Genomic DNA, 24,565 nt, shown 5'->3' with positions numbered 1-24,565 from the left:
CTTTCCTAACAAAAACAGCTTATTTAAATCCCCTATCAAACCATTTCCTTTCTCTGGCTAAGATCTGAACCTCACTCTTTTAAATGAGTGGTTAGTGTCTTTGAGATGGAGAAATACAGCAGACTGGGGTTCTGAGCTGCTCTCTCAACAGTGTTGGTTCATTCTCTTATGGAGTGGCTGTTTAGTTTCTCCAGTGTAACACTCACTGCACTCTTCACTACACTGAATGGAGCAGACCACATTAGTTTGTTTATGGCTCGGGGTTTGTCCTTTGGGTGGACCAGTTTTTGTCTTAACGTGTTTGTTTTCAAAAAAGACCGGAATCTCATACTGTCTGAAAATACATTTTTCAGACACACCCACTGTGTAAGGAATAGTTAGACCTTTCCTTCTAGGGTTTCAAACCCATCACCTGTAATAAAACAAAGGGGAGAGTGAAAGAGGCTTAAGTCTGCATGTACACCACATCCCCATAATCCAGTACAGAGAGAAAGGTTGCTTGCATTTTTCTGCTATTTATTGGGACACAATATTTGTTTCTTTAATAAAATGATCATTTTGATTTTAAACTGTTGCATAATTCTGAGATATATTTTTAAAAGGATAAGTTTTCATCAAGCCAAAACTCAAGTCAAACAAGTGTTGACTCTTTCAATCAATGTACCATTTAGCATATAACGATACGAAATACCAGTACTTACAATACTTCGAGTTGCATTGAAATTAGTGTAAAAAATATGACATCTAATTACAAACAGCTTTATTTTTGTTGCACCATTTGGTATGCATTTATTTATGCCAAATTAGAGATTTAAAAAAAGTCACACATGCTCACACTGTAAGAGCTCTGTGTGTTTCATCTGTGTGTGTGTTTTTTTCCCTAATACTGTGTAGTTCACAGTTAAAACTGCATGATGAAATACCACCATGCATTACTTTTAATTTTGGAAATCCCACCAATTCAAAGAGTAACTGTATCAGAATACTGTTACTCAAAATCAGTATTCAGTATATGTATTTTCGGTACATGCGTTCAGTTACTTTCCAACACTGATGCCCACTACTGGCATTGCATGTTGTTTTGTGGTCTTGGGCAACACACCACATTAAGATAACGCAAGAATCTAATCTAAGCCTAATCCTAATGTTAACTAGTGTTATTTTTAAACAGCACAAATAACTCTATGCAGAACAGTACCTGGGAGCCCTTCTTGCTCCCTGGGAGGTTGATGATGAGAGTTTTGCCACGAATGCCACAAACAGGCCTGTAATTATAGAAGCAAAAATTGTTTGTTAGAGAATTATTATTAAATAAGATAGCAACAAAAGAGCATGTTTTGTAGAAGAGGCTGATAGTACGTGTTTACCTGGATAACATGCCAAGAGGTGTAACATTGAGTGATCCCATTAACATAGCCAGAGCCATTCCTGGAGCCTCTCTCTCTATCACCTCTCTGGTCGCCTGAAGCAAAACACAGGAACAGTTTAATATGACTGTAGCCAACTAAAGAAACTCTTGATTGTCTAAAGACATGTGCTGCCACTCCATTGTTTGACTAAAGAGGAGGTGCGGCAAAAGCTTTTAAAATTATTACATATCTCTATGTATCTAACTCAAACTGCAATCACAAGACTTCACCTGCAGGGGGAGTTCATGCAAAAACTACTATTTATGCAGATACATCGTTCTCTAATTTATTTATAAAAACAGATTATTAAACTTGTGAATCATGAGTTTAATATGCCTTTTTACATTTAAATACAAAAAATACCAAAGGTTCAGATCACTCACTCACTTCTCGTTTCTGCTGTTGTTCCATTTAAATACTCATCACTAAATAAAATAATTGACTAATACAAACTTTGGTCAACCGAGATATTATCAGTGGATTATTTGACTAAACGACTAAATCCCTAATGTTTAATGTTTCTTCAACCCTCCCTCTCAAAGAGTTAAAGTTATTGTGAGATTATACTACAATTAAATTATAGTTATTAAATAAAAAAAACATAAAAGAAAGATTCAAAAGGAGGAACGTTTTTACTTCTACAATTTTTTGTCCAGTTGACAGATTTTAATTGCTGTTTTAATCTAATAATCTGATCTAATCTAACAGATTTTTATCAAATCAAACCCTTAAAAAGACAGCAAAAATAGAAAGAACAAACTTCAAGTGTGAGTTCATTTTAGTTTAGTCATTTCTGGTCACATCTTAGCACATGGATTGCCAGCTGAATAATGTTGGTATATATATTGAAATATAGGCATATACATTTTTGCCAATATAGTCGACCTCTAATTAAGGGTAAATAATAAAACCTTAACATATTTTGACCTCAGGTGTAATATCCCAATGGTGTTTACCTCAGGTGTAACATTGTAACGTCCCAATAGTGTTTACCTCCGGTGTAACATTGTAACGCTCCAATAGTATTTACCTCTGGTGTAACATTGTAACATCCCAATAGTGTTTACCTCCGGTGTAACATTGTAACGCTCCAATAGTATTTACCTCCGGTGTAACATTGTGACACCCCAATAGTATTTACCTCTGGTGTAACATTGTAACATCCCAATAGTGTTTACCTCCGGTGTAACATTGTAACGCTCCAATAGTATTTACCTCCGGTGTAAAATTGTGACACCCCAATAGTATTTACCTCTGGTGTAACATTGTAACGTCCCAATAATGTTTACCTCCGGTGTAACATTGTGAGACCCCAATAGTATTTACCTCTGGTGTAACATTGTAACGTCCCAATAGTTTTTACCTCCGGTGTAACATTGTAACGCTCCAATAGTATTTACCTCCGGTGTAAAATTGTGACACCCCAATAGTATTTACCTCTGGTGTAACATTGTAACGCCCCAATAGTGTTTACCTCAGGTGTAACATCTTTTGGTGCAAAGCCAGTTCCTCCAGTCGTGAGAATAAGGTTCAGCTCATGTTCATCGCACCACTCCAGCAAAGTGTCCTGAAATATTAAATTAAAAAAACAATATATGAGCATATCAAGCAAATACATCAGCACAGCGATTCCTGGGATTCCCCCCATTTATTTGCATGCTATTCAAACCAATACAGTAGGGCAAAAAAGTATTTAGTCAGCCGCCAATTGTGCAAGTTCTCCCACTTAAAAAGATGAGAGAGGCCTGTAATTTTCATCATAGCTACACTTCCACTATGAGAAACCGAATGGGGGGAAAGAATCCAGGAAATCACATTGTAGGATTTTTTATTAATTAATTCCTAATTCCTAAATAAAATAGGTATTTGGTCACCTACAAACAAGCAAGATTTCTGGCTCTCACAGACCTGTGACTTCTTCTTTAAGAGGCTCCTCTGTCCTCCACTCATTACCTGTATTAATGGAACCTGTTTGAGGTTGTGGACAGGTGTCTTTTATACTGATAACGAGTTCAAACAGTCAGACTCCAAACTCCACTATTACCAAGACCAAAGAGCTGTCAAAGGACACCAGAAACAAAATTGTAGACCTGCACCAGGCTGGGAGGACTGAATCTGCAATAGATAAGCAGCTTGGTGTGAAGAAATCAACTATGGGAGCAATTATTAGAAAATGGAAAACATACAAGATCACTGATAATCTCCCTCAATCTGGGGCTCCATGCAAGATCTCAAAATGACCACAAGAAGCAGAGGGGGACCTAGTGAATGACCAGTAGAGAGCTGGGACCAAAGTAACAAAGGTTACCATCAGTAACACACTACACCGCCAGGGACTCGAATCCTGCAGTGCCAGACGTGTCTCCCTGCTTAAGCCAGTACATGTCCAGGCCTGTCTGAAGTTTGCTAGAGAGCATTTGGATGATCCAGAAGAGGACTGGGAGAATGCCATATGGTCAGATGAAACCAAAATAGAACTTTTTGGCAAAAACTTAACCCTTACCCTAACCTACTGTGAAGCATGCAGGTGGAAACATCATGCTTTGGGGCTGTTTTTTTCTGAAAAGGGACCAGGACAACTGAATCCTGATTTAAAGGAAAGAAGGAATGGGGCCATGTATCGCATGGCAATGACAATGATCCCAAACCACACTGCCTGGGCAACGAAGGAGTGGCTTCATAAGAAGCATTTCCTGGCTAATGCTACCTGGCCTAGCCCAGAGGTGCTCAAACGTTTTTTGTTGGGTTTTTTTTAAATCGAGGGCCACATCTCAAAACATCCAAAGCAGAGGGTCACAGACCGGTGATCAATGCAGTGCGGTACTTTATACACAGCTTTGACAGACCCGCTGTATATTAATAAGGCTTGAAACACATTCATTTTAGGTCTGTATCACAATGCAATGTGATATTTGTGGATACAGTGGTAGAAATAGTTTAATTTGCTGTTAAAAGTACTGCTTATGATCAATTGGGCTGGTTCAGCAGGAGGCCTGAGGGCCAATAAAAACTGGTCTGAGGGCCCCCAGGCCATAGTTTGGACACCCCTGGCCTAGCCAGTCTCCAGATCTCAACCCCATAGAAAATCTTTTAAGGGAGTTGAAAGTCCGTGATGCCCAGGGACAGCCCCAAAACACTACTGCTCTTGAGGAGATCTGCATGGAGGAATGGGCCAAACTACAAGCAACAGTGTGTGAAAACCTTGTGAAGACTTACAGAAAATGTTTAACCTCTGTCAACACAGGGTATATAACAAAGTATTGAGATGAACGTTTGTTATTAACCAAATACTTATTTTCTACCATAATGTGCAAATAAATTCTTTAAAAATCAGACAATGTGATTTTCTGGATTTTTTCCCCTCATTTTGTCTCTCATACTTGAGAGGCCTGTAATTTTCATCATAGGTACACTTTGTCTTTTTAAGTGGGAGAACTTGCACAATTGGTGGCTGACTAAATACTTTTTTGCCCCATTTGAAGCAAGGTTTTTCTTTTTAGATTTACATATAGAAAATATGGCTGAAGGCTTAATACAGATTTTAAGTAGTAAACATACACATATAGATATATATACATACATACACAAAAAAGCAATGCAATTAAATTAATATGCTGCTCAAACAAGAACATGGAATAAGATGTACTCTTTGTTACAGACCCCATCTGGACAATTAAGGTACTGTACAGAAAACTGCCAACTAAGCAATCACAAGCAAAATCACAGGGCTACTGGTTAAAATAACTGCAATACCCAATTGGAGACAAGATATTTAGTTCTCTGCAGAGGACCTTACATCACCTTTAACTGCAGACCTTGCAAATTTCCAAATATTGTAATTTTAATTCAATTTTAATTAATCATTTAGTTCTAATTTTAACAGTAAGCATAGCACAGTTACACAGGATCAAAAGCCTTACCTTTATTTCTTCGATCTCATCAGGGACAATTTTGTAGGCGGCTATGACTCCCCCAAGCCTGCAGAGGGAGGCATGGGGATACAGTTATTAAAGATGATAATAAATGCTGAATCTTAATGTTTTTGATTGGTGTTTTGGACTCACAGAGAGGGATCATGGACCAGATCTTTCAAATTCACTCCACTTCTGTCTTCGGCCAGGTTCTTAAAGCAGCTGTCACTCACTTCAGACAAGAAAGACAGGCAAGATTACAAATGGGCTGTGTTCATGTGTAGAAGTAGCCATTACCAATTTTATTTATAATGAATAGACCTGTCACAATAATTACAACATCGAAAACTCAAATAATTTATTTTTGGGGTCAATATTTATCCCGTGTACATTTTCTTTGCAATAATGGGGAGATTCTTTCCATTTTTATTTAATGTGATAACATTTCAACACTAAAGGGTTGAATAAATAACTTCTCTGGCTAATTACCGTTTCATTCTCTTAATTATTTGTTGCAGCTCAGGCCTTTTAATGATATAGTGTATTTAAAAGTGGTTTAGTGGGATTCTCCTGCATCAATCAGTAATCACAATCAAAATTCCAAAATGCATTTCTTGAGAACACCGAAACAATAAGACACAAGTCACACGGGTTTATTAAAACCTGGAGAAAAGCAACAAAACGTTATCGTTCAGATGATCAAATTATCAATACATTTGTGAATGTTGTTTTGAAGATATGCACAATTAGAATGGAAATTTTAACAAATATAATAAAAATGCTGCAACATGACCTGATTAAAAATGATCAAGAAACTTTCAACTTAGGATGTATAGAAGGCCCGTCATGATAACCAATTATGAAGTTCAATATATCACTGAAGTAAATATAGACAATAAATGTTAATGTTGAAACTAATTAATGCCACTGACACAAAAACCCAAGAACCACAAAACCTATTCTAAATCTACAATATTGTTAAAAATCATGAGCTGCAATAAAAAAAACTGCAGAATGAAACACTTCAGTTCTCAGTTTGCATCAGTAATGAGCCATAGAAGTTATTAATTCAAACTTCTACAGCTCTGATCTTATTATAGCCAAAAAATAACCTAAAATTTCCCAGTAGTGCAAAAAAAAGCGATTATGATTATCGTGACAGGCCTAGTATACAGTGATATTTCTGCATACATTTTACAGTCATTTCATATCTGTATGCAAATTAAACCTCAACTAATATTATCAGGATAAAAAAATCTAAGATATACATTTTTGTCACTATTGCCCATCCCTATTCATAGTTTAAAATTGAGCTGGGGAGACAATAAGACAATAAGACTGTTAACCGTACACAAGGTCAAGACTATTAATATCTCTGTCATCACTGAATCCACATGAAACAAGTCAAAGAATTTTTTCCCTTCATTGTCAAAAAGATAATTATTATTCAACTAATAAACTCTGTGCTTGTTGTTAGGTGGGAGTACAGCAAGCCGCGAGATTAATCTGTTTGGGGATTTCTTGTGAAAAATAGTGATATTGTATACCCAGGACACATTGGAGGGACTATGTCCCCCGGCTGGCTTGGGAATATCTTGGGGTCCCACCGGAGGAATTGGAGTAACTGTCTGGGGAGAGGGAAGTCTGAGGGGGAAACACTGCTTAGACTGCTGCCTCCGCAACCCGGCCCCAGATAAGTGGAAGAAAATGGACGAACGTCATATAGAGTAAAAGCCCTTTCTGTCCATCTGATTGTCTAAAGATAATAAAATTCAAGAACAAGACTAGGCCTGTCATGATATCGACTTATCGTTCAGTATATGAAAGCTGGATCAATATATTTTGTGACTTTATTTGGGAATTTGGCGTGAGCGATTTGGGATATTTTAACATTTCAGCTGTAAAAGTTTGAATAAGTGACTTGGCTATGGCTAATTACTGGTTCAACCAGATATTTATTTGGTTTTTAATGATGCTGTCAATTCAAAAAGGATTATCGTCATTGCATCAGTGGCATAAACTAGTTTAAATATTATCATTTATGGGAGTCTGTAGCAATATAGTGTACTTCAAAATTTGTTATCGTGACAAGACAACCTATGATCCTTATGGCTGATGCTCCTATGCATTATGAAATGTAATTAGCATATTCTTTCAAATTTGGCACTTCACCTGTACTTAAAAGGCTATTTAAGGTCAGACAGAGGAATATGCCCTGCTCTTGATAGTCAAAATACACCATGCCTTAATGTGGTCAACACACATGCATTTCATAATAAACTGATTTTTTTAGAGCTTTTATTAATCAATTTCTCCAGTCATATTAAATATTTACTGGAATTTACCCATTGTGGGACAAATAAAGGTTCTCTTATCTTATAAAAAAGTAGGCTTTCTTCTTCTTGTCCCATAGTATGTAATATGAAACTCATCCTGTGCATTTGACCATACTTCAAGCAGTAGAGCCGTCAGAGGTAGGCCTGTCATGACAACAAATTTTGAAACACAATATTACTACGGAGATGTACTGCAATTAAAATTAATATTGAAACTACTTTAAGCCACTGATACAATAACAATAATGACTAATAATCCCAGTAAACCATTTTTACATAGACAGGATCATTACGTATCACGAGCTGCAACAAATAAAGTAAATTTTTCAACCATCTACAGCTCAAATCTTATCGTTATACAACTAAAATATGCCAAATCTCTCCAATTTTACAAAGAAATTGTACACACGATACATTTTTAGCCCCAAAAATATAGTTTTCACTCTCACATATTGAACAATAAGTCAATATAATGATTATCATGACAGACCTTGCCAGGAGTGCCATAGCTGAAGGATTTGGTCTTGGGTGAAAAGCAAACACTACACTGAAAGGTCCTTAAACATCTGGAAACTGATTTTGTGACATTTGCGCTGTCAAGCAATGTGTCAAACAAGTGCTTAACTTAAGTGAGGTGATTTTTAATATTTTTTAGGTCATTTTAGGTCAAAGTATTTCATGTGTGTTAAGTTAACTCTTTTTTAAACATTGAAATCCAAGGGGGAAAAAATTAACACTAAAACTATATAAAAGGCTTACATGGTAGATTTGATTAATTTATTTGACATTTGTTGCTACTACACATTTCCTGGATGACACAGAGGACACTTGCCTACTATGTGTGGTGTGATTAGGCACCACTACAATCTAAAAATAGAAATAACATTCAAATACACTATTTAATAAACACACAGCTTATACTTGTAACGATGAACACCACCAATGCGATTAAATTAAGATAGATTTCAGAATAATGAAAATTGCCAGGGCAACTGACAATTTAAACACAATACTTGTATCTTTGTGAAAATTGTGAAAACAACAACTTTCTCCAGTCTTTGCCAAGTACAAGCAGGGCCAGGTTAAGACCAGGACCAATCAGGTCTAAAAGAAGACCAATATTAGCATAGACCCAAAAAAAACAGATCTTAACCAGTACTAGTCCACCAGAAAGAACAAATGTGGCACTCTGTTCTATTTATTCACAATCCAGTCTTACAGGATACTGACTACTACATACTGACATAGGCCGTTAAATCCTCTGTATGTTTGCACAAATGCTACAGAATTCCTAATAGTAAGCCTTTTTAATCAGATTCTGCAGTGCCTATGCAACAGTAGGCCCCAATTTTATCTTTTGAATCACGCATCGTTTCCAGTAACACAGATATAACGCATTTTTACGCATATTCACGGGTCATAAATGGGTAAAAACGTGCGCTGGCATGTGACAGGAGGTTGTAGGTCTCAGTGGACAGCAGGGTTAGCCCGTGTTAGCCCCGAATGCTAGCTGAAGTATACTGTGAACCACCATGGACTTGTCATTTAGCTGTTTGGCATTATTCTCACGTATCCGTAGCTGTGGTTAGGAGGCAGCGGGCTAGCGTTGATTGTCACTGGGCTCTGCTGCTGTTCCCCCGTCCCCCCTCTTTGCACTGCACGACTAGGATGCAAACATCAGCCCTACAAATTAGAAAGGCTGCTCTAACAACCAAAATGCACACGCCACGACGCAGCGCTGTGCCATCGCTGTGCCATCCTCATTACGCGAAATAACTAAAACAACTGCGCTATTAACATATGCCACCTAAACACCACACATGTAATGCTTGGGTGCAGTGGATTCCAGTTGAAGGGGGGAAGAAAATGGTTGCAAACAGACTGGAGGCGACCTGGATATAGTGTCCACTATTTCGGATCTGCAAAGGGATCATGAATAATGCAGGGTTGGTAATGGCACATAGCAAGAAACTAGGCATAACGTTCTGTGTGGTCAATCCAAAAGCAAATACGAATCTAGTTTCGGAAATCACTGCCTTAAATTTCAAAATAAAACATACATTTTGGTTAAACGATCAACCCACTTCCAGATGTGAGCCTGCTAATTTTGAAAAGACGTGAATATACCTTGTCTCGCGTATAACTCACTGTTTAAACCACAGTTTCTGTCATGTAGCAATCTAAAAACGCATCGATCTTGCTAGTTATCATGCACCGGTGGATAAAAGCTACATTTTCTGCAGATATGTCTTTTTTGACCCGTAATTGGGCCGTTTATAGGCAAAAATCCACATCTGTGCCACCTGTGTAAAACATCCAGCTAACACCAACGGATGACAGCCAATGGTACCGGTTAGCATCCTCTGGCTAACCGAGGCTAGCTCTGTGTGGCTAACCGAGGCTACCTATGTGGCTAACTAAGGCTAGCTCTCTGGCTAACTGAGGCTTGCTCTGTGTGGCTAACTGAGGCTAGCTCTGCAGCGGAGCGAGTTCGCCTTGTGACAGCGGACGTGCACGGCAATCCGACCGCAAAAACAGCGACAAAATGCACACATAGCGTTATCAGTGCTGTATTTGAATGTGTTGTGTCGCTTACCCGTCAGGATCCCCACTCGGGTCTGATGGTCGTGGTTTGTGAGCACCATTCCGTCTGACGCCATGTTTACTCCCTCGGTCTGTACGTCAGGGCTGCTGCACCTCTGGAGCGAGCCTGCGTGCGAGTGTGTGCGCATCTCGTGTCCTTTTTCTGTGGGAATGTCCTCCGATTAATGTTTTAGACTGCCCCCGAAATATATATATAGGCTGCCTGTGTGGAGAGGCGAGAATACAGAGCCGTGCGTAAAGAGCCAAAGTGAGGCAAGGGCACACAGAGGAGTAGGCTACGGGATCTCAAGGAGTGTGTGTGTATCCCGTGTCCTTTTTAGTGGGAATGTCCTCCGATTAACGGTTTAGACTGCCCCCAATATATATATATATATATATATATATATATATATATATATATATATATATATATATATATATATATATATATATATATATATATATATATATATATATATATATATATATATATATATATATATATATATATATATATATATATATATATATATATATATATATATATATATATATATATATATATATATATATATATATATATATATATATATATTGGCTACCTGTGGAGAGGCGAGACTACAGATGCGTGCGTAAAGAGGAGCCAAAGAGACAAGGGCGCACAGTAGGATACAGGTTTCTAAGTAGGTTTATTTCCATTCATTTGTTCAGGCAGGATTATTTCTCAATGTAAAGAATATGTGACTGAGGAGTATAATTTTCATAAACATTTTCTCATAATTTAAAAACGTTCTGGGTATTATTTGGTTAAGTTATAATAAAATGACACATTGGAGACATGAACTGGTATTTTAGTATAGTTTTATTTATAGGCTGAAGACTTTTTCCTACTCATCTTGCTTAGTTATGCCTCCCCTATAGTAAATAGTTTGCTCTGGACAATACACTGATATAGTGGCAAACTATTGTGTTATAAAGAAGTGGGGTTGAAAACCAAATAGTTACTTTCTGTATATGATTTTTACATGGCTTCAATAAAATACAATAATGGAGGATCTTAAAATGAAGCTAAAAGAAAAAAAAAATGCCAGCCATCTTACATTGATGTATACACAAACAGCTATAATAAACACAGTATTCAGCATTCACACATGCACTTACAGTTGTAGTTGGAATAAACAGATCTATAGAGAAAAATATTTAATAACTAATTCATTGGTAAACAAAATTTCTTGTGTACACTTTTCAGATTTTATTCCATTACGTTTGGACTTTTTTTTTAGCCATATAGACATCAACCTTTTTTTATAATTTGTTAATTTGAATGTTGTTTTGTGGCCAGACTGTGACTGTACAGTTGTAGCCCTGGGCCTGACATACATTCTTTCCTCAAACATTAACATCCTTTATGAGAGGCGAGGCAGTTAAAAGTCAGTACTCAAATTACTTTAGACCAACCAATTAACATCTTCACCATGCCGTCCCATGGTCTTTGAAGCTACTGGAAAACGACATAGACAGACATGTGACAGCTTCTAAAAAGGTATTTAAACTTATGAGTTGAAAAGATTAACAACGTTGAGGCTCTATCAATATTTAATCTGTCATAGCATGAGCTACATATTTACTCAGAAATTTCATGCAGAAAATATCTATTGTAAAGTACCAAAAGCCAACAAAACAGTAAGTGTGAGGCACTATTATCATATGACCAAAAATGTAGTTAAAGGCAACCTTGCACAGCAAGATGGATTCTCATGATATTTCTCAGTCCACAAACTCACGAGAATCTATCTTGAGGGACTCCTGCTGTGAGGTTAATCAGAAGGACAAACAAACATGGCGACGTCCAGCTTAGTTTGTGAAAAACATGGGAAGGGAAGAGCTCTGTGCATTTGTGGACAGGGACAGATATCTGTGCTTTTCTCTCAACTGGACTGTAGTTTGATTATTTCATTTTGTCCCACTGTTGTGATGCTTCAACCAATCTGAAAGAAATATTAAGTATTATGTTCCACCTTTTTGCGATTGTTTTCAGCAAGAGCTATCCCAGATTGATAGTGTCTAGAACTCAGTTCAAAGTGCTGCACATTTCACTCTGGTGTGAGCCAAGTTACTTAAAGGCGTACTATATAACTTAGTTTATGGCAGGTGAGGGACCCTCCACCAGAAAAGGTTGCATGTGTCACTCTCACTTTCAAAGTCCTCTTTTATAACAATGTATTTCTAAACTTCACTCTCCATTATAAACTAATTTAATCGTTGTTACGTCTTGCTCTTCGTCTTTCTGCCTCTCCTCTTCACCGTTTTTTGTGCTGAAGAGGCTAGAGTTGACGCTGAGGACCCATTCTGCAATCCTCTCCTCTGTGTAATAGTCATCACTGTCCTCCTTCTGCCTGCTGTCCAACCAACTTTTGTCTTCAGACTCTGTTTCAAAGGCTGACTCGCTGGAGCAGAAACCCCTTTGTTGCTTCGCTTGGTGAAGACTGGCATCGTGTGTAACCCTGTCTGGCACTGCAGTCCCGTTGGCATTGGCACCCGCCTGATTCGCGTCATCTTTCTTTTGTTGCGCTAAAGGCTCTAGAGTTAGCATCACGGGCGACTGGGTATGAAATGGTTGTTTAATCAGTTCGCTCTGATTCATTGGATCCTGGATTTCTGCTTTGTTTTCTACTTCATTGCAAACACTGATTTTCTTATTTGAATTTTGACAAGTTTGTTTGTAAGGTGCGTTTAGTTGCGCTTTTTCTATCATAGCTGGATTGGTATTATGTTCTTTCAAAATGTTTATATCCGTTTTGAAAAGTGTCTTAGCTGTACTACAGTCCGCTCCATTGCTAGACGAACTTCTTGACCTGTTAATTGGTGGTAAAGGTACTCTTGCAAGCCCTAATTTAGATGCAGTCAGATGGGTTCTTGATTTTGATAGGACTTGTGGAGACTTTGCTTGAAAATGATATAACGCAGACATCTTGGTGCTTGCAATATTTGGTCTTAAGATATCCACATAGTTAGAACTCAAAGCCCATCTTCCAGTTCTTCTGCTCCATTCTTGTCTGTGAATGGAAGTTTTCATAACTGTTGCATCCTTGTCCGATTTGAGGTGAGCCAATCCAACTTTCTCTTATGTAATGAACAAGTCTTGTCTTGAAACAGGTTCAAGATCTGGAGAAGGGTCCCTAGGTGCTTCCCCAGCAACTCTGAGGGATGGGTCAGATGCAGAGGGCAAATTTCCCTGTACCTTTCATAGCTAAGCCCACCCAATCATTAAAGCACACAATTCCATGTGACTTAAAATGCATAAAACATGAAATCCTCCAACTAGGTACCAAGATCCCAGCTCAAGATTGGGAGAAATAAGTATGGCTCAAATGTAGGGGACAATTTTGCCTACTTTTGTTCAGTGTCAGGGATTCAAGTCTGCTTGATGCACGGTGTGAAGTCCTCACAGCTCGAGATTCCATCCAACAGCTTTGGAGAATGGGTCAAATGCAGAGGACGAATTTACCAACCTTTGTCTCCTCTCTCAGGGCAGTCAGTGGCTTCACCTACAATTTTTTATATCTTCAGTCTTTTGGCTACAAGATCTGGAGAAGCATCCCCATGGATCCTTTATCCCAGAAGAGTTTAAGGATGGGTCAAATACAGAGGATTGTTCTCCTCTTTCAAGTGAGCCAACAAATCCACTTCACATTTTTATCAATTTCTTCAGTCTTTTGACCAAAACTGTAGCTCAACATCTGGAGAAGGAGCTTTGGTCAAGAGCATTGGGTCAAATGCAAAGGACAAATTTCTCACCTTTTCAAAGCTCCATCATCTTTCTCCTATCTAAGTCAGCCAATGATTCCACTTCAGATTTGATCTTCAGTCTTTTGAACAAAATCCCAGCTCAAGATCCCAGTCACAGTGGAAGGATGGGTCAAATGCAGAGGACAATTTCCCTTCTTTCATAGCTCCTACATTTTTCTCCTTTGTTAGGTTTGCCAGTTACTCAACTTCCGATCTTTCTATCAATCTTCAGTCTCCTGACCACAATCTTCGCACAAGATCTGGACAAAGTCCCCACTGCCCTCTTAACCCTGTAGTATTGAATAATTGAAGAATGGGTCAAATGGAGAGAATTAATTTTCCTACTTTAATATCCCCTACCTTGTTCTCATCTGTCAGGACAGACAATGATTTCTCTATGAATTTGTATATCTTCAGATCGTTCATCCCAGTCCCAGTCATTCATCCCAGTAGCATTGAAAGCTTGGTCTAATGCAAAGGACGAATCTTCCAACTTTTCACAGCTCCTACATCTTTCTTCTGTGTCACTCACTGGATGCTCACCTGACTTTCATATGGCGTTCTCAGGTCTCTCTGGCCCCGCCCCCAGACACAGAAAGGCAGTCACTTGATCTGTAACTGAAGCCTTGTCTGTGAGGACCTCTTTCACAGTTGATGGAGAGCTGTGCTTTATGCTAACAGTCTTTACAGGGATTGGTTTTTATGGGTTCTTTGACTTTGCATCTCAACTATCACTGATCTTTGACTCTGGCCTGAAAAATAAAATAAATCAAAAATAAAAATAAAAAAACTTTTAAAATCTATTTCAATACATTTGTACACATGTTTCATTGTGGAAAGTGCATAATAAAAACAAAAATAGTTAAGTTATACAAATTCCACTGGCTTAAAGCATTACCAGCAATATACATACAACAAAAAAAACAAACAAACAGTGAAAGCTAAACATAATTACATTAGAGTAATAATTAAAGTTAGACTGTGTAACCTTTCTGATAGCTTGTTGTAGCTATGGAGATGTTATTGCTTTACCTGGAATGTATGGCATTGAAGTGAACTATCTTGCATGTATTCCTTCACAAGTGTATTTAGGCCTATTGAAAAAAAAAAAAAAAATCATTTTTGCATCTACACAGGTAACTCTTCTCTGGAGTTACGGTGATACTTTAGTAATTTTAGTTTACTTCTCTATTTATTTAGTCTTATTTAGGCTGGCTAGTGTGTTTATGTTTTACTTATGTTTTATTTACTTGTTTAGTTTTGACTTGTTTACTTTACTTGTTTAGTTTTGACTTATTTTATTATTTATTTATTATTTTATTATTTATTTATTTTATTATTTATTGACTTATTTATTAGTTTTGACTTATTTTATTTATTTTAATAATTTTAGATTTGCCAGTGTTTCCTCTGAGGAGCCCTCTGCACCGGGAGCTGTGGTTGGCTGTGGCTGCTGGGCCCTGGCTCCTGGGCCCTGGCTTGTGGGCCCTGGCTCGTGGGCCCTGGCTCCTGGGCCCTGGAGGTTTGGTCTTGACCTCATCTCTTCTCTGGGCCCTGGGCTGGTGTCCTGTGGCTGCGGGTGACCCTGCTCCTGGTGCAGATGGTTCCTCTGGTGGCGCTCTCTCATCTGGTTCATCTTTATCCAGCCTGTTCCACTTAAACATATTTTAAATGAAACCAAGGTATTTTAACATGTGTTGAGGTGGGGGGTGGGAGTGTGTGTTGAGGTGGGGGGTTGTTTGGTTATGATTATTGATGTGTTGGGGTTGGGTTGTTGGGCTGTTGGGTGGTTGGGTGGGTTTGGTGGGTGGGACTGATTTTAATGCTTTGTAAAGCACTTTGTGTTACTTTTTTTTGTATGAAAAGTGCTCTATAAATAAAGTTTGATTTGATTTGATTTGATACTAAAAAAATATTATTATTATTACTATTATTATTATTATTATTATTATTATTATATAAAAATATTTTTAAATAGTGTCGTTATTTTATTAGTGAATAAATAAGTGATATTTATATCTGGGAAATATGAGAGTATTTAGTTTCAATATATCATTTTTTTTTTGTCTTGAGTACCCCCTAAACGATGACTTTGAGTACGTGCTATCAATGATACTGATGTTTCTTTAGTAATCTCATATCTGTTTACTAATACATTGCCAGTTCTAACTATTACATGTCTTAATTTCATGCCAAAATGGTCGTATAGAGTCATAAGGCTGTAAATGCACTACAAAAAGTATTTACATTCAAATACGATTCAGTGTAATTTCTTTTAAAATTGAAGTCTTTCCAAGTAAACTGTGGGCTGGGGTCCCCGCTCCACTGGTTGAGAAACACTGCTCTATACATGACTGTAGCTGTATTATAAGTAGTGCTTTCTCGATAGGCCTGCTTGTGTATGTCTCTTGTTTATTTGTTTGGACTTATTGCGTGTCATGTCACTTTGTCAGTGAGCGATAGAGTTGCAGAGGCCTGTGTCACTGTACACCACCTGCACAGGTCTAAAGATCTGAGCTCTGAGCTCATTTGTTCCAGTGATCGACAGGTGTCACTTAAATCCTTAAAGCTGCTATATTACACAAAATAGGCTCTTGTGAGCTTTAAGTCATGTTAGAATGTTGTTGTTGTGTTTTGTTTCATTCACACATGTTTGAGTAACACTTTATTATTAGTCTGTCTACATCTCCAAAACTCAAAAGCTCTGTTCCACAATGAAGTGGTAGTTTTCAAGTTAACAGCTCATTTTACCTTTAGTTCAGTAGAGATAGGAAATTCCAGGTCTGAAATGATCCAAATAATTCTAGTGAAGATCTATGGAGTTTAAAAACACAGTGGAGCACTTCCTGTGTTCCCACATGACATCACAAGGTGGAATAGAGTGTTTTCAGTTTTGGAGAAGAACTCAGTGTAAATGTATAGGGTTTGTGTGTTAAACGTGGGTGAATGAGGAAACATTAGAACATAGATCATTGGCCCATATAGCACAATACTGTTATATGGGCCAGTGATATGATTGGTTCTTTTTACAACCCCAATTCCAATGAAGGTGGGACACTGTGTAAAATGTAAAAAAAAAAAAAAAAAAATACACAATACAATGATTTGCAAATCCTTTTCAACCTATATTGAACTGAATAAACTACAAAAACATGATATTTTATGTACAAACTTTTATTGTTTTTATGCAAATATTTACAAATTTTCAATTTGATGCCTGCAACACATTCCAATAAAACTGGGACAGGCTCAACAAAAGAATGTGAAAGTTGAGGAATGCTTAAAATACACCTGTTTGGAACATTCCACAGGTGAACAGGTTAATGGGAAACAGGTGAGTGTCATGATTGGGTATAAAAGGAGCATCCCCGAAGGGCTCAGTCATTCATAAGCAAGGATGGGGTGAGGTTCACCATTTTGTGAGCGACTGTGTGAGCGACTGTGTGAGCGACTGTGTGAGCGACTGTGTGAGCGACTGTGTGAGCGACTGTGTGAGCGACTGTGTGAGCGACTGTGTGAGCGACTGTGTGAGCGACTGTGTGAGCGACTGTGTGAGCGACTGTGTGAGCGACTGTGTGAGCGACTGTGTGAGCGACTGTGTGAGCGACTGTGTGAGCAAATAGTCCAAGAGTCTAAGAACAACTTTTTCTAATGTACAATTGCAAGGAATTTAGGAATTTCATCATCTACGGTCCATAATATCATCAAAAGATTAAGAGAATCTGGAGAAATCTCTGCGGGTAAGCGGCAAGGCCGAAAACCATCAATGAATACCCGTGATCTTCGATCCCTCAGGCAGTATATTATTAAAAATAGACATGAATGTGTAAAGGATATTACTACATGGGCTCAGGAACACTTCAGGAAACCATTGTCAGCTAAATCTGTGTAAGTAAGTGTAAGTTCAAACTGTACCATGCAAAACGAAAGCCATACATCACCATCACTCAGAAATGCCGTCAGCTTTTCTGGGCCCGAGTTCACCTGAGATGGACTGACACAAGTGGAAAAGGTCTGACGAGTCCACATTTCAAATAGTTTTTGGAAATCATGAACATCATGTCCTGCAGGCCAAAGAGGAAAAGGACCATCCGGATTGTTATCAGCACAAAGTTGAAAAGCCAGCATCTGTGAGGGGTGAAGGTATGGGGGTGTGTTAGTTTCCATGGCAAGGGTAACTTGCACGTCTGTGAAGGCACCATTAATGCTGAAAAGTACATACGGGTTTTGGAGCAACATATCCTGCTATCCAAGCAATGTCTTTTTCATGGACATCCCTGCTTATTTCAGCAAGACAATGCCAAGCCACATTCTGCACATGTTACAAAATACGACAACAGAGGCCCCGGACTGCTGAGCAACTCAAGTTCCTCCTTCAAAGCTTCAACAGTTAGTGTCCTCAGTTCCCAAACACTTATTGATTGTTGTTAAAAGGAAAGGTGATATAACACGGTGGTAAATATGCCCAGTCCCGGCTTTTTTGGAACATGTTGCAGACATCAAATTGAAAATGAGTGAATATTTGCATAAAAACAAAGTTTATCAGTTTGAACATTAAATATCATGTCTTTGTAGTTTATTCAGTTCAATATAGGTTGAAAAGGATTTGCAAATCATTGTATTCTGTATTTTTAAGTTTTACACAGCTAGTTCTCTCAGGAAAAGCATGTGGTTTGGAGTTCAGACTTTAGAGCCAAAAATCCCACTGTTTGTGTTAAATGGCAACGATTAATAGTCTTGTCTCGGGAATGGTAGATTTTCATTTGTTTAAAAAAAACCAAAAAAAACAAACATTGCTCTATGACGTAAAATATATGTCCCTTACTAAATGAGCGGTTTATACCAAAAACACGATTAGAAACACACATAAAATTGCAGTGCTGCATTTTCTTCAGCTTGTCACTAGAGGGCAATATGCAGCTAAACGTTTTGGATCCTCATCTGCCCCCTGAATCTATGAAGGTGATGTAGAGTTAAGAAGTATTATAAAGAAATGCATGTATTTTGTCACTTGTCACAAATTATACAATCCTAATCGCTTGCTAGATAATTCCTGATAAACTATGCTATTTAGATTGTCCTGTTTGTGTAAAATCAAGCTGTCCAGGGACGACAAGTTTTCAGGCTATAGCATATTTTCATGGTTTATTGTGTAATCATTGTATAAATAAACCCATAAAATGCAGGACTAGCTTATAAGGAGAAGGAACAAAAACAAAATGACCTTATAACTTATTCTGTATTCATTCAACAGTACAAGCAATAGCAATTTCCTGCAGCAGTCAAGGCCTAAATCCCATAAAACAAAGCTAATTAGTATAAAATAATTTCTAATGCGTTTTAAACTGGGTCACCTCACGTACTCACTACGCATGCGCTTCACTGTGCCTGTCAGTGCCATAGCAACAGCGCGAGGACGTCCACACACAACATGGTGAACGTTTACTGGGACATTTATCAATCATTTTTAGCAGATAATCTTAAAATAATGATTATGCGCCGATGGTTATCCCTAACCTGGGTTTCTAGCTGTAACTTTAAGCTATTTGGGTGTCGCTGGCAGCTAACAATGGCTAAGTAACTTTAATTAGCTAGCTCGGTTGCTTCATGCTTGTTCTATGGTTGTCTGTCTGCCACAACCGTTATATGCATTCAGCTATTTTGCAAAGAAAAAGCATGCTTCATACGTGTTTTGGACAGCACTTTTCATTCAGTTTAGATCATTTCAATGCAATAACGTTAGATAGGACATTGTACAGTATATACATTATACAAGTGTTTCTGACTTGCTTGTTTATATAATATTTGAATCATTTGCTGTTCCCAGGCAAAAGCAACAACTGTACGAGAGGCTCTGACCAAATGGGTGAGTGATGCATGCAAGAAACTGCTTGATTTTCTATAATAATGTAATAAATACCAATGTTTGGTGTGTGATTTTGTTTTAGGAGGAAAAAACAGGAGAAAAAGCAAATGAAGCCAAAGCAGTGAAGCTTTATGGTCAAGTGCCCCCCATAGAGAAAATGGACGCCTCTCTCTCCATGCTCAGCAGCTGCGAGTATGTCCTGCAAAAAATGAAAACAGAAAAAGACACACAAATTGGCTAGTCTGTTATTAAGAACAATGGCTCATTTGTACTCAATTTACTCTTTGCCAGTGTTTTTCAGAGATTTCTGCTATAACTGTATGTAGGTAGACTAGGACACTTTAACCTTTTATTTAGTTATGTTTAATATATACAGTATAAGTGAAGTTGTATGTTTTATGGAGCTGATACAATACAATTATTTGTGTGGCCAAAATAATTCCTTGGGTAAGACTGCCTAAGCTGTTAGGTAATAACATTGGAACTATGTCAAGTAAATATGCACTTCCTGTCATAAGTTATATCTTTTTGTTTGAGAAAAGCAGAGACCCCCCAAAAAATAATGTGTAAACAAACTTTCAGAATGAAAAATGTTTTTTTCTTGTCCTGCATGACTGCTGCTGTTACTGCTACTACTGCTATTGCTACTACCACTACTACTTCTTCTCTTATCTTGAATTACTACATGTCACTGTGACATTTATCATATCTAATTGTAAGATGGATATGGTAAAGTATTTGTACATGTTTGCCTCCTACAGGAAGCTCTCACTGTCCACAAACTGCATTGAGAAGATCACAAATCTAAATGGTCTAAGTGAGTTTTGATCACTAAAAGTTATTTGTAAATACAACACATTTATGAGTTATGCCATTGCTGACAATCTGTTTTGTTTCTGTTGCAGAGAATTTAAAGATATTGTCACTAGGGCGAAATAACATTAAAGTACTAAGTGGACTGGTGAGTTGCATATAAAACAGGACCTACAGAAAATTACAGTGAGAGATGCCACAATATGTGATGAATCAGACGTGCCCCTATTTGTGTGAGTGCAGGAGGCTGTTGGCGACACACTGGAGGAGCTGTGGATTTCTTATAACTTAATTGAGAAACTAAAAGGAGTGCATAGCATGAAGAACTTGAAAGTCTTGTACATGTCCAACAACCTGGTCAAAGAATGGGGTAAGTTTGATGTAAGTTAGATTAGATTGTAAGTTAGATTTTTAAGTATCTGTTTTAGGTTGTTTTTAGATGGCAAAAAGAACCACTATTCCTGTACTGGTTATGTCAGTGTTAATTAATACAGGCAGACTCTGATGACCCTTCATAGTATAAAAAAAACCTGAATTACATTAGCATAACACAATTAGACTTTGCCAGTCATTGTATTATCATAAACTGATAAGAGACTACACTGCCTAAATATAAATATATAGGCAGTAAGTGACATATACTCCACATATTGAATGAGATTAAATTATTCAAATTATCTTAACCAAGTCTATGTGAAACACTGCAAGTAGTACCTTCATAACAGTGATTTACAGAATAAGAAATACATTAAAATCATAATAGAAGCTGTGAACAATGTATAAATGTGGTACATTGCTTATAAAATGTTCTGTTTCCCATATAACTATCTTTTCTTGTAATCACAGAAAACTCAGACATAACTTTACATTTTGGCCAAGGTCACATTCCGCACTTCTTCATAATAACTTCTTTCATACAGGATGCGTGACACCCACTCTGGGAGGATTTAAAACACTAGTGTAATCTCAGTTTGTTAGACTCTGCATAGACTTTTTAGGCATTTGATTCTGCTTTGAATTTTGCTGTACGCTGCCTTTAAACCGACTGTACAATAAAAATCTACAGAACGATTCCCGAGCCTCTGTACCTGTTCTTCATACAGCAGAACAGAAACCGACAGAGAAACTTACATCAAAACATAAATAATCATCATAACATTGATATTAAAAGAAGAGGCAGAATAAAACCCTTTCAGTCATATGCACAGCTAAACAGAAACGTTTGGAGCCTGGATTTAAGCATTCTCAAAGTAGAGACCTGTCTCACATCTTCAAGAAGACTTTTCCAAGTTTTAGCTGCATAAAACTGAAACGCTGATTCCCCTGGTTTAGCCCTTGGTTTAGTCCTGGTTTAGTCCTGACTCTGCTCCAGCAGGAGGCCGATCCCTGAAGTCCTCAGATTGTGAGATGGTACATACGGCACTAACATGTCGGAGATGTGGACATTTTTCTCAGGATTATACAGATTTGGTCCAGACGTAATAAATGTTACATCATTGTCAACATTTTTTACAGCATCTTCATAGAATTAACATAAGTCAAAGCAGTTTTACAAAGTGAATTAAAAGCTGTGTGTAAACTTCTTAACTACTAGTGAATATATCTAACACAGTATCAGAATTTGTGTAATAGCTGTAATATCCTCATTAGTTTACTATGATCTCTCTACAAAATGGCGGTGTCGCTTAAAACCGGGCATTTTATTGTTGTAATATTCTTATTGATTTGAGTATTTTTTCTTTTTCTTTGTATTTTGCAGTTGAGTTTGTGCGGTTAGCTGAACTGCCATGTCTTGTGGACCTGGTTTTTGTGGGTAACCCTCTGGAAGAAAAGCACTCATCTGAAGGAAACTGGATGGAGGAGGCATCGAAGAAACTCCCCAACTTAAAGAAACTGGATGGTAATAAGATACTATTTCTGATATGAGTGTATTTATTTACTAATCAGATTTAAAGTGTGGCAATAGTCGAGGAAGAAAATGGGTGAAATCCTTAGGCAACTTTCATTCTAGATAATCTTATCTAGATAGTATTATACCCTGTATTATAGCCTATATTAAACAATATAATATACCCTATATTATACCCTATATTACACCCTATTTTATAACCTATGTATCTAAGCAAATGATCAGAATTAAAGGTGTACTGTGTAACTTTCCTGGTGGGCAGGTGAGTGATCAGCCACCTGGAATGTTCCCCCAAATGACATAAAAATATCTATCATACATTTATTCAATGACAGGTGTTTTTATTATTAGAAATTCTTGATCTGGCATTACTTAGGTTGTCTCCATGGAGACAAATAAATAAGTTTTTAATGTAGCATTCCATGCAAAATAACATCTCCATGGCGACAACAGCACCCTCCAAAATTATAAAGGTTTAGGATTAGGGTTAGTGTACTTTTAAAGTGTGGGCAGCAGATTATTATCATTATTGTCGTCGTCATCATCCTTTTCTTAAGAGTTACAAAGTGCTTTACATACAGATAAAAAGCAGAAAGCACAGATTAAAACAGTGATACAGATTAAAAATAACTGTGCCAATGTACAAATGTTTTTAAGTTAGATTCGAACGTGCCCACAGAGTCAGTCATTCTTAGTTCCTCAGGTAAGAAATTCCGTATCCGATAGAGAAGGTCCCCTATAGTGTGAAGTCGAGAGGGAGGGTTACAATGGGAAGGGTCTGGTCTGAAGAACAAAGTGAGTGACCAGGAACATACACACGGAGAAAGGTCAGTAATGTAATAGAGGCAGATGTTATTAAGCGCTTTAAAAGTTATTAAAGCAACTTTAAAATTGATTCAACGGTTGATGGGGAGTCAGTATAGTTCTAGTTTGTGTAATGATCTTAGTTGGTTATTTATATATTTATAATCTTGTATTTTTGTGTAGGAACACCATTGATCAAGCAAGAGGTTGATGACGGAGAAGCCGAGAGCTGAAGAACTCAGTTTGTCCATGTTTTTATATTGTATGGTTTTTTTTAAAATTACCATTATAAGCAAATCATGTAAGATTTCAAAATATCTTGCGAACAGCCAAGAACTACTGTTTACTTCTTACTGTTTAAGCACAGTTCATGATGCAGTTGGTCATGTTAAAACCGTTCTAAGCTATCAAGGACATTTTAGTCCTTTTACCTGTTAATTAAAGTTTTACAAATGTGTTTTTATTATTCCAAAAAGCACATAGTTACCATAGGACCAAGTGTTAAAGTAACATTATTGGACATTTTCAGGCACAGTATCCAGAAGAACAATTTTATAAACAGAAATTGTACACTTCTGTTTTCTTCGGTTCTAATTACCAAAGCAAACTGGTCTCCTTAAAATTTCTCAGGGAGTACCTCAAACGTACCTTAATTTAATAAGCAAATTGTAGCATTATTTTGTGATAAAAAAGGGGCCTTGATGCCTAAAAAAATCTCTTCCTCTGCCAAATACTGAATTTCTTTTGGCACATTTGTACAAAGGTTTACTCTCTGCATTTCTGTGTAATCTGTTTGTCCATCTGTGAATGATTTAGTGTTGTATTCTGTACTGTACTTTATACACTTTGGTGGGAGATTCTACATTTCTCCCATCCCATACCTAAAGACTTAAGATTTGGGTTAATGAATGTAGCATGTAATTGAAATTGTTTGTTCAGGTTTGTTTTTTTATGTTTTAAATAAATTGTCAATTGTCAATTGTTTTTTTTGTTTTTTTATTACCCACAATAAAATAGGTAGTATTTAATGTGCTGTTATCTAACTACTATCAACACGTGAAACTGCATTTGTTAAATAATTGGAAAATGTTTACTTTTTTTTTAAATTTATATATGTTTTAATATTCATAATTCATTAAAAGAGA

The 24,565-nt window shown here is 37.2% G+C and overlaps 2 protein-coding genes across 3 annotated transcripts in view; one reads left to right on the top strand and one right to left on the bottom strand.

Annotated features, from left to right (window-relative positions):
* gphna (gephyrin a) overlaps positions 1-10,561 on the bottom strand; it is a 39,766-nt gene extending 29,205 nt beyond the window's left edge. Inside the window, exons 1-6 of one of the 2 annotated variants that reach the window (XM_033988231.2) lie at positions 10,253-10,561; positions 5,474-5,552; positions 5,330-5,387; positions 2,884-2,976; positions 1,368-1,462; positions 1,199-1,265 (exon numbers count right to left, since the gene is read on the bottom strand). In XM_033988231.2, the coding sequence (XP_033844122.1) occupies positions 1,199-1,265; positions 1,368-1,462; positions 2,884-2,976; positions 5,330-5,387; positions 5,474-5,552; positions 10,253-10,388 (528 nt within the window). In that variant the 5' untranslated portion in view covers positions 10,389-10,561. The remainder of the gene's footprint in view (positions 1-1,198; positions 1,266-1,367; positions 1,463-2,883; positions 2,977-5,329; positions 5,388-5,473; positions 5,553-10,252) is intronic. The other variant, XM_033988232.2, reaches the window with a different exon arrangement.
* Positions 10,562-19,433: 8,872 nt separating this feature from the next.
* Positions 19,434-24,397, top strand: dnal1 (dynein, axonemal, light chain 1). Its single transcript, XM_033988630.2, has 8 exons — positions 19,434-19,462; positions 19,856-19,894; positions 19,977-20,086; positions 20,656-20,711; positions 20,800-20,855; positions 20,951-21,077; positions 22,467-22,607; positions 23,604-24,397. The coding sequence occupies exons 1-8, from the start codon at positions 19,460-19,462 to the stop codon at positions 23,651-23,653; spliced, it is 582 nt and encodes a 193-aa protein (XP_033844521.2). The 5' UTR covers positions 19,434-19,459; the 3' UTR covers positions 23,654-24,397.
* The last annotated feature ends 168 nt before the right edge of the window (positions 24,398-24,565 follow it).

Source organism: Periophthalmus magnuspinnatus, chromosome 22 (genome assembly GCF_009829125.3).
Source record: "Periophthalmus magnuspinnatus isolate fPerMag1 chromosome 22, fPerMag1.2.pri, whole genome shotgun sequence".
Classification (NCBI taxonomy): Eukaryota; Metazoa; Chordata; class Actinopteri; order Gobiiformes; family Gobiidae; genus Periophthalmus; species Periophthalmus magnuspinnatus.
Note: the sequence above shows the minus strand (reverse complement) of the source record. Positions and strands in the feature narration are given on the sequence as shown.

Bases quoted from the DNA above. Each gene is read 5' to 3' on its own strand.
- dnal1 (XM_033988630.2), top strand. The intron at 19,895-19,976 runs GTGAGTGATGCA...ATTTTGTTTTAG, and splicing joins GAGAGGCTCTGACCAAATGG to GAGGAAAAAACAGGAGAAAA. The intron at 22,608-23,603 runs GTAATAAGATAC...ATTTTTGTGTAG, and splicing joins CAACTTAAAGAAACTGGATG to GAACACCATTGATCAAGCAA.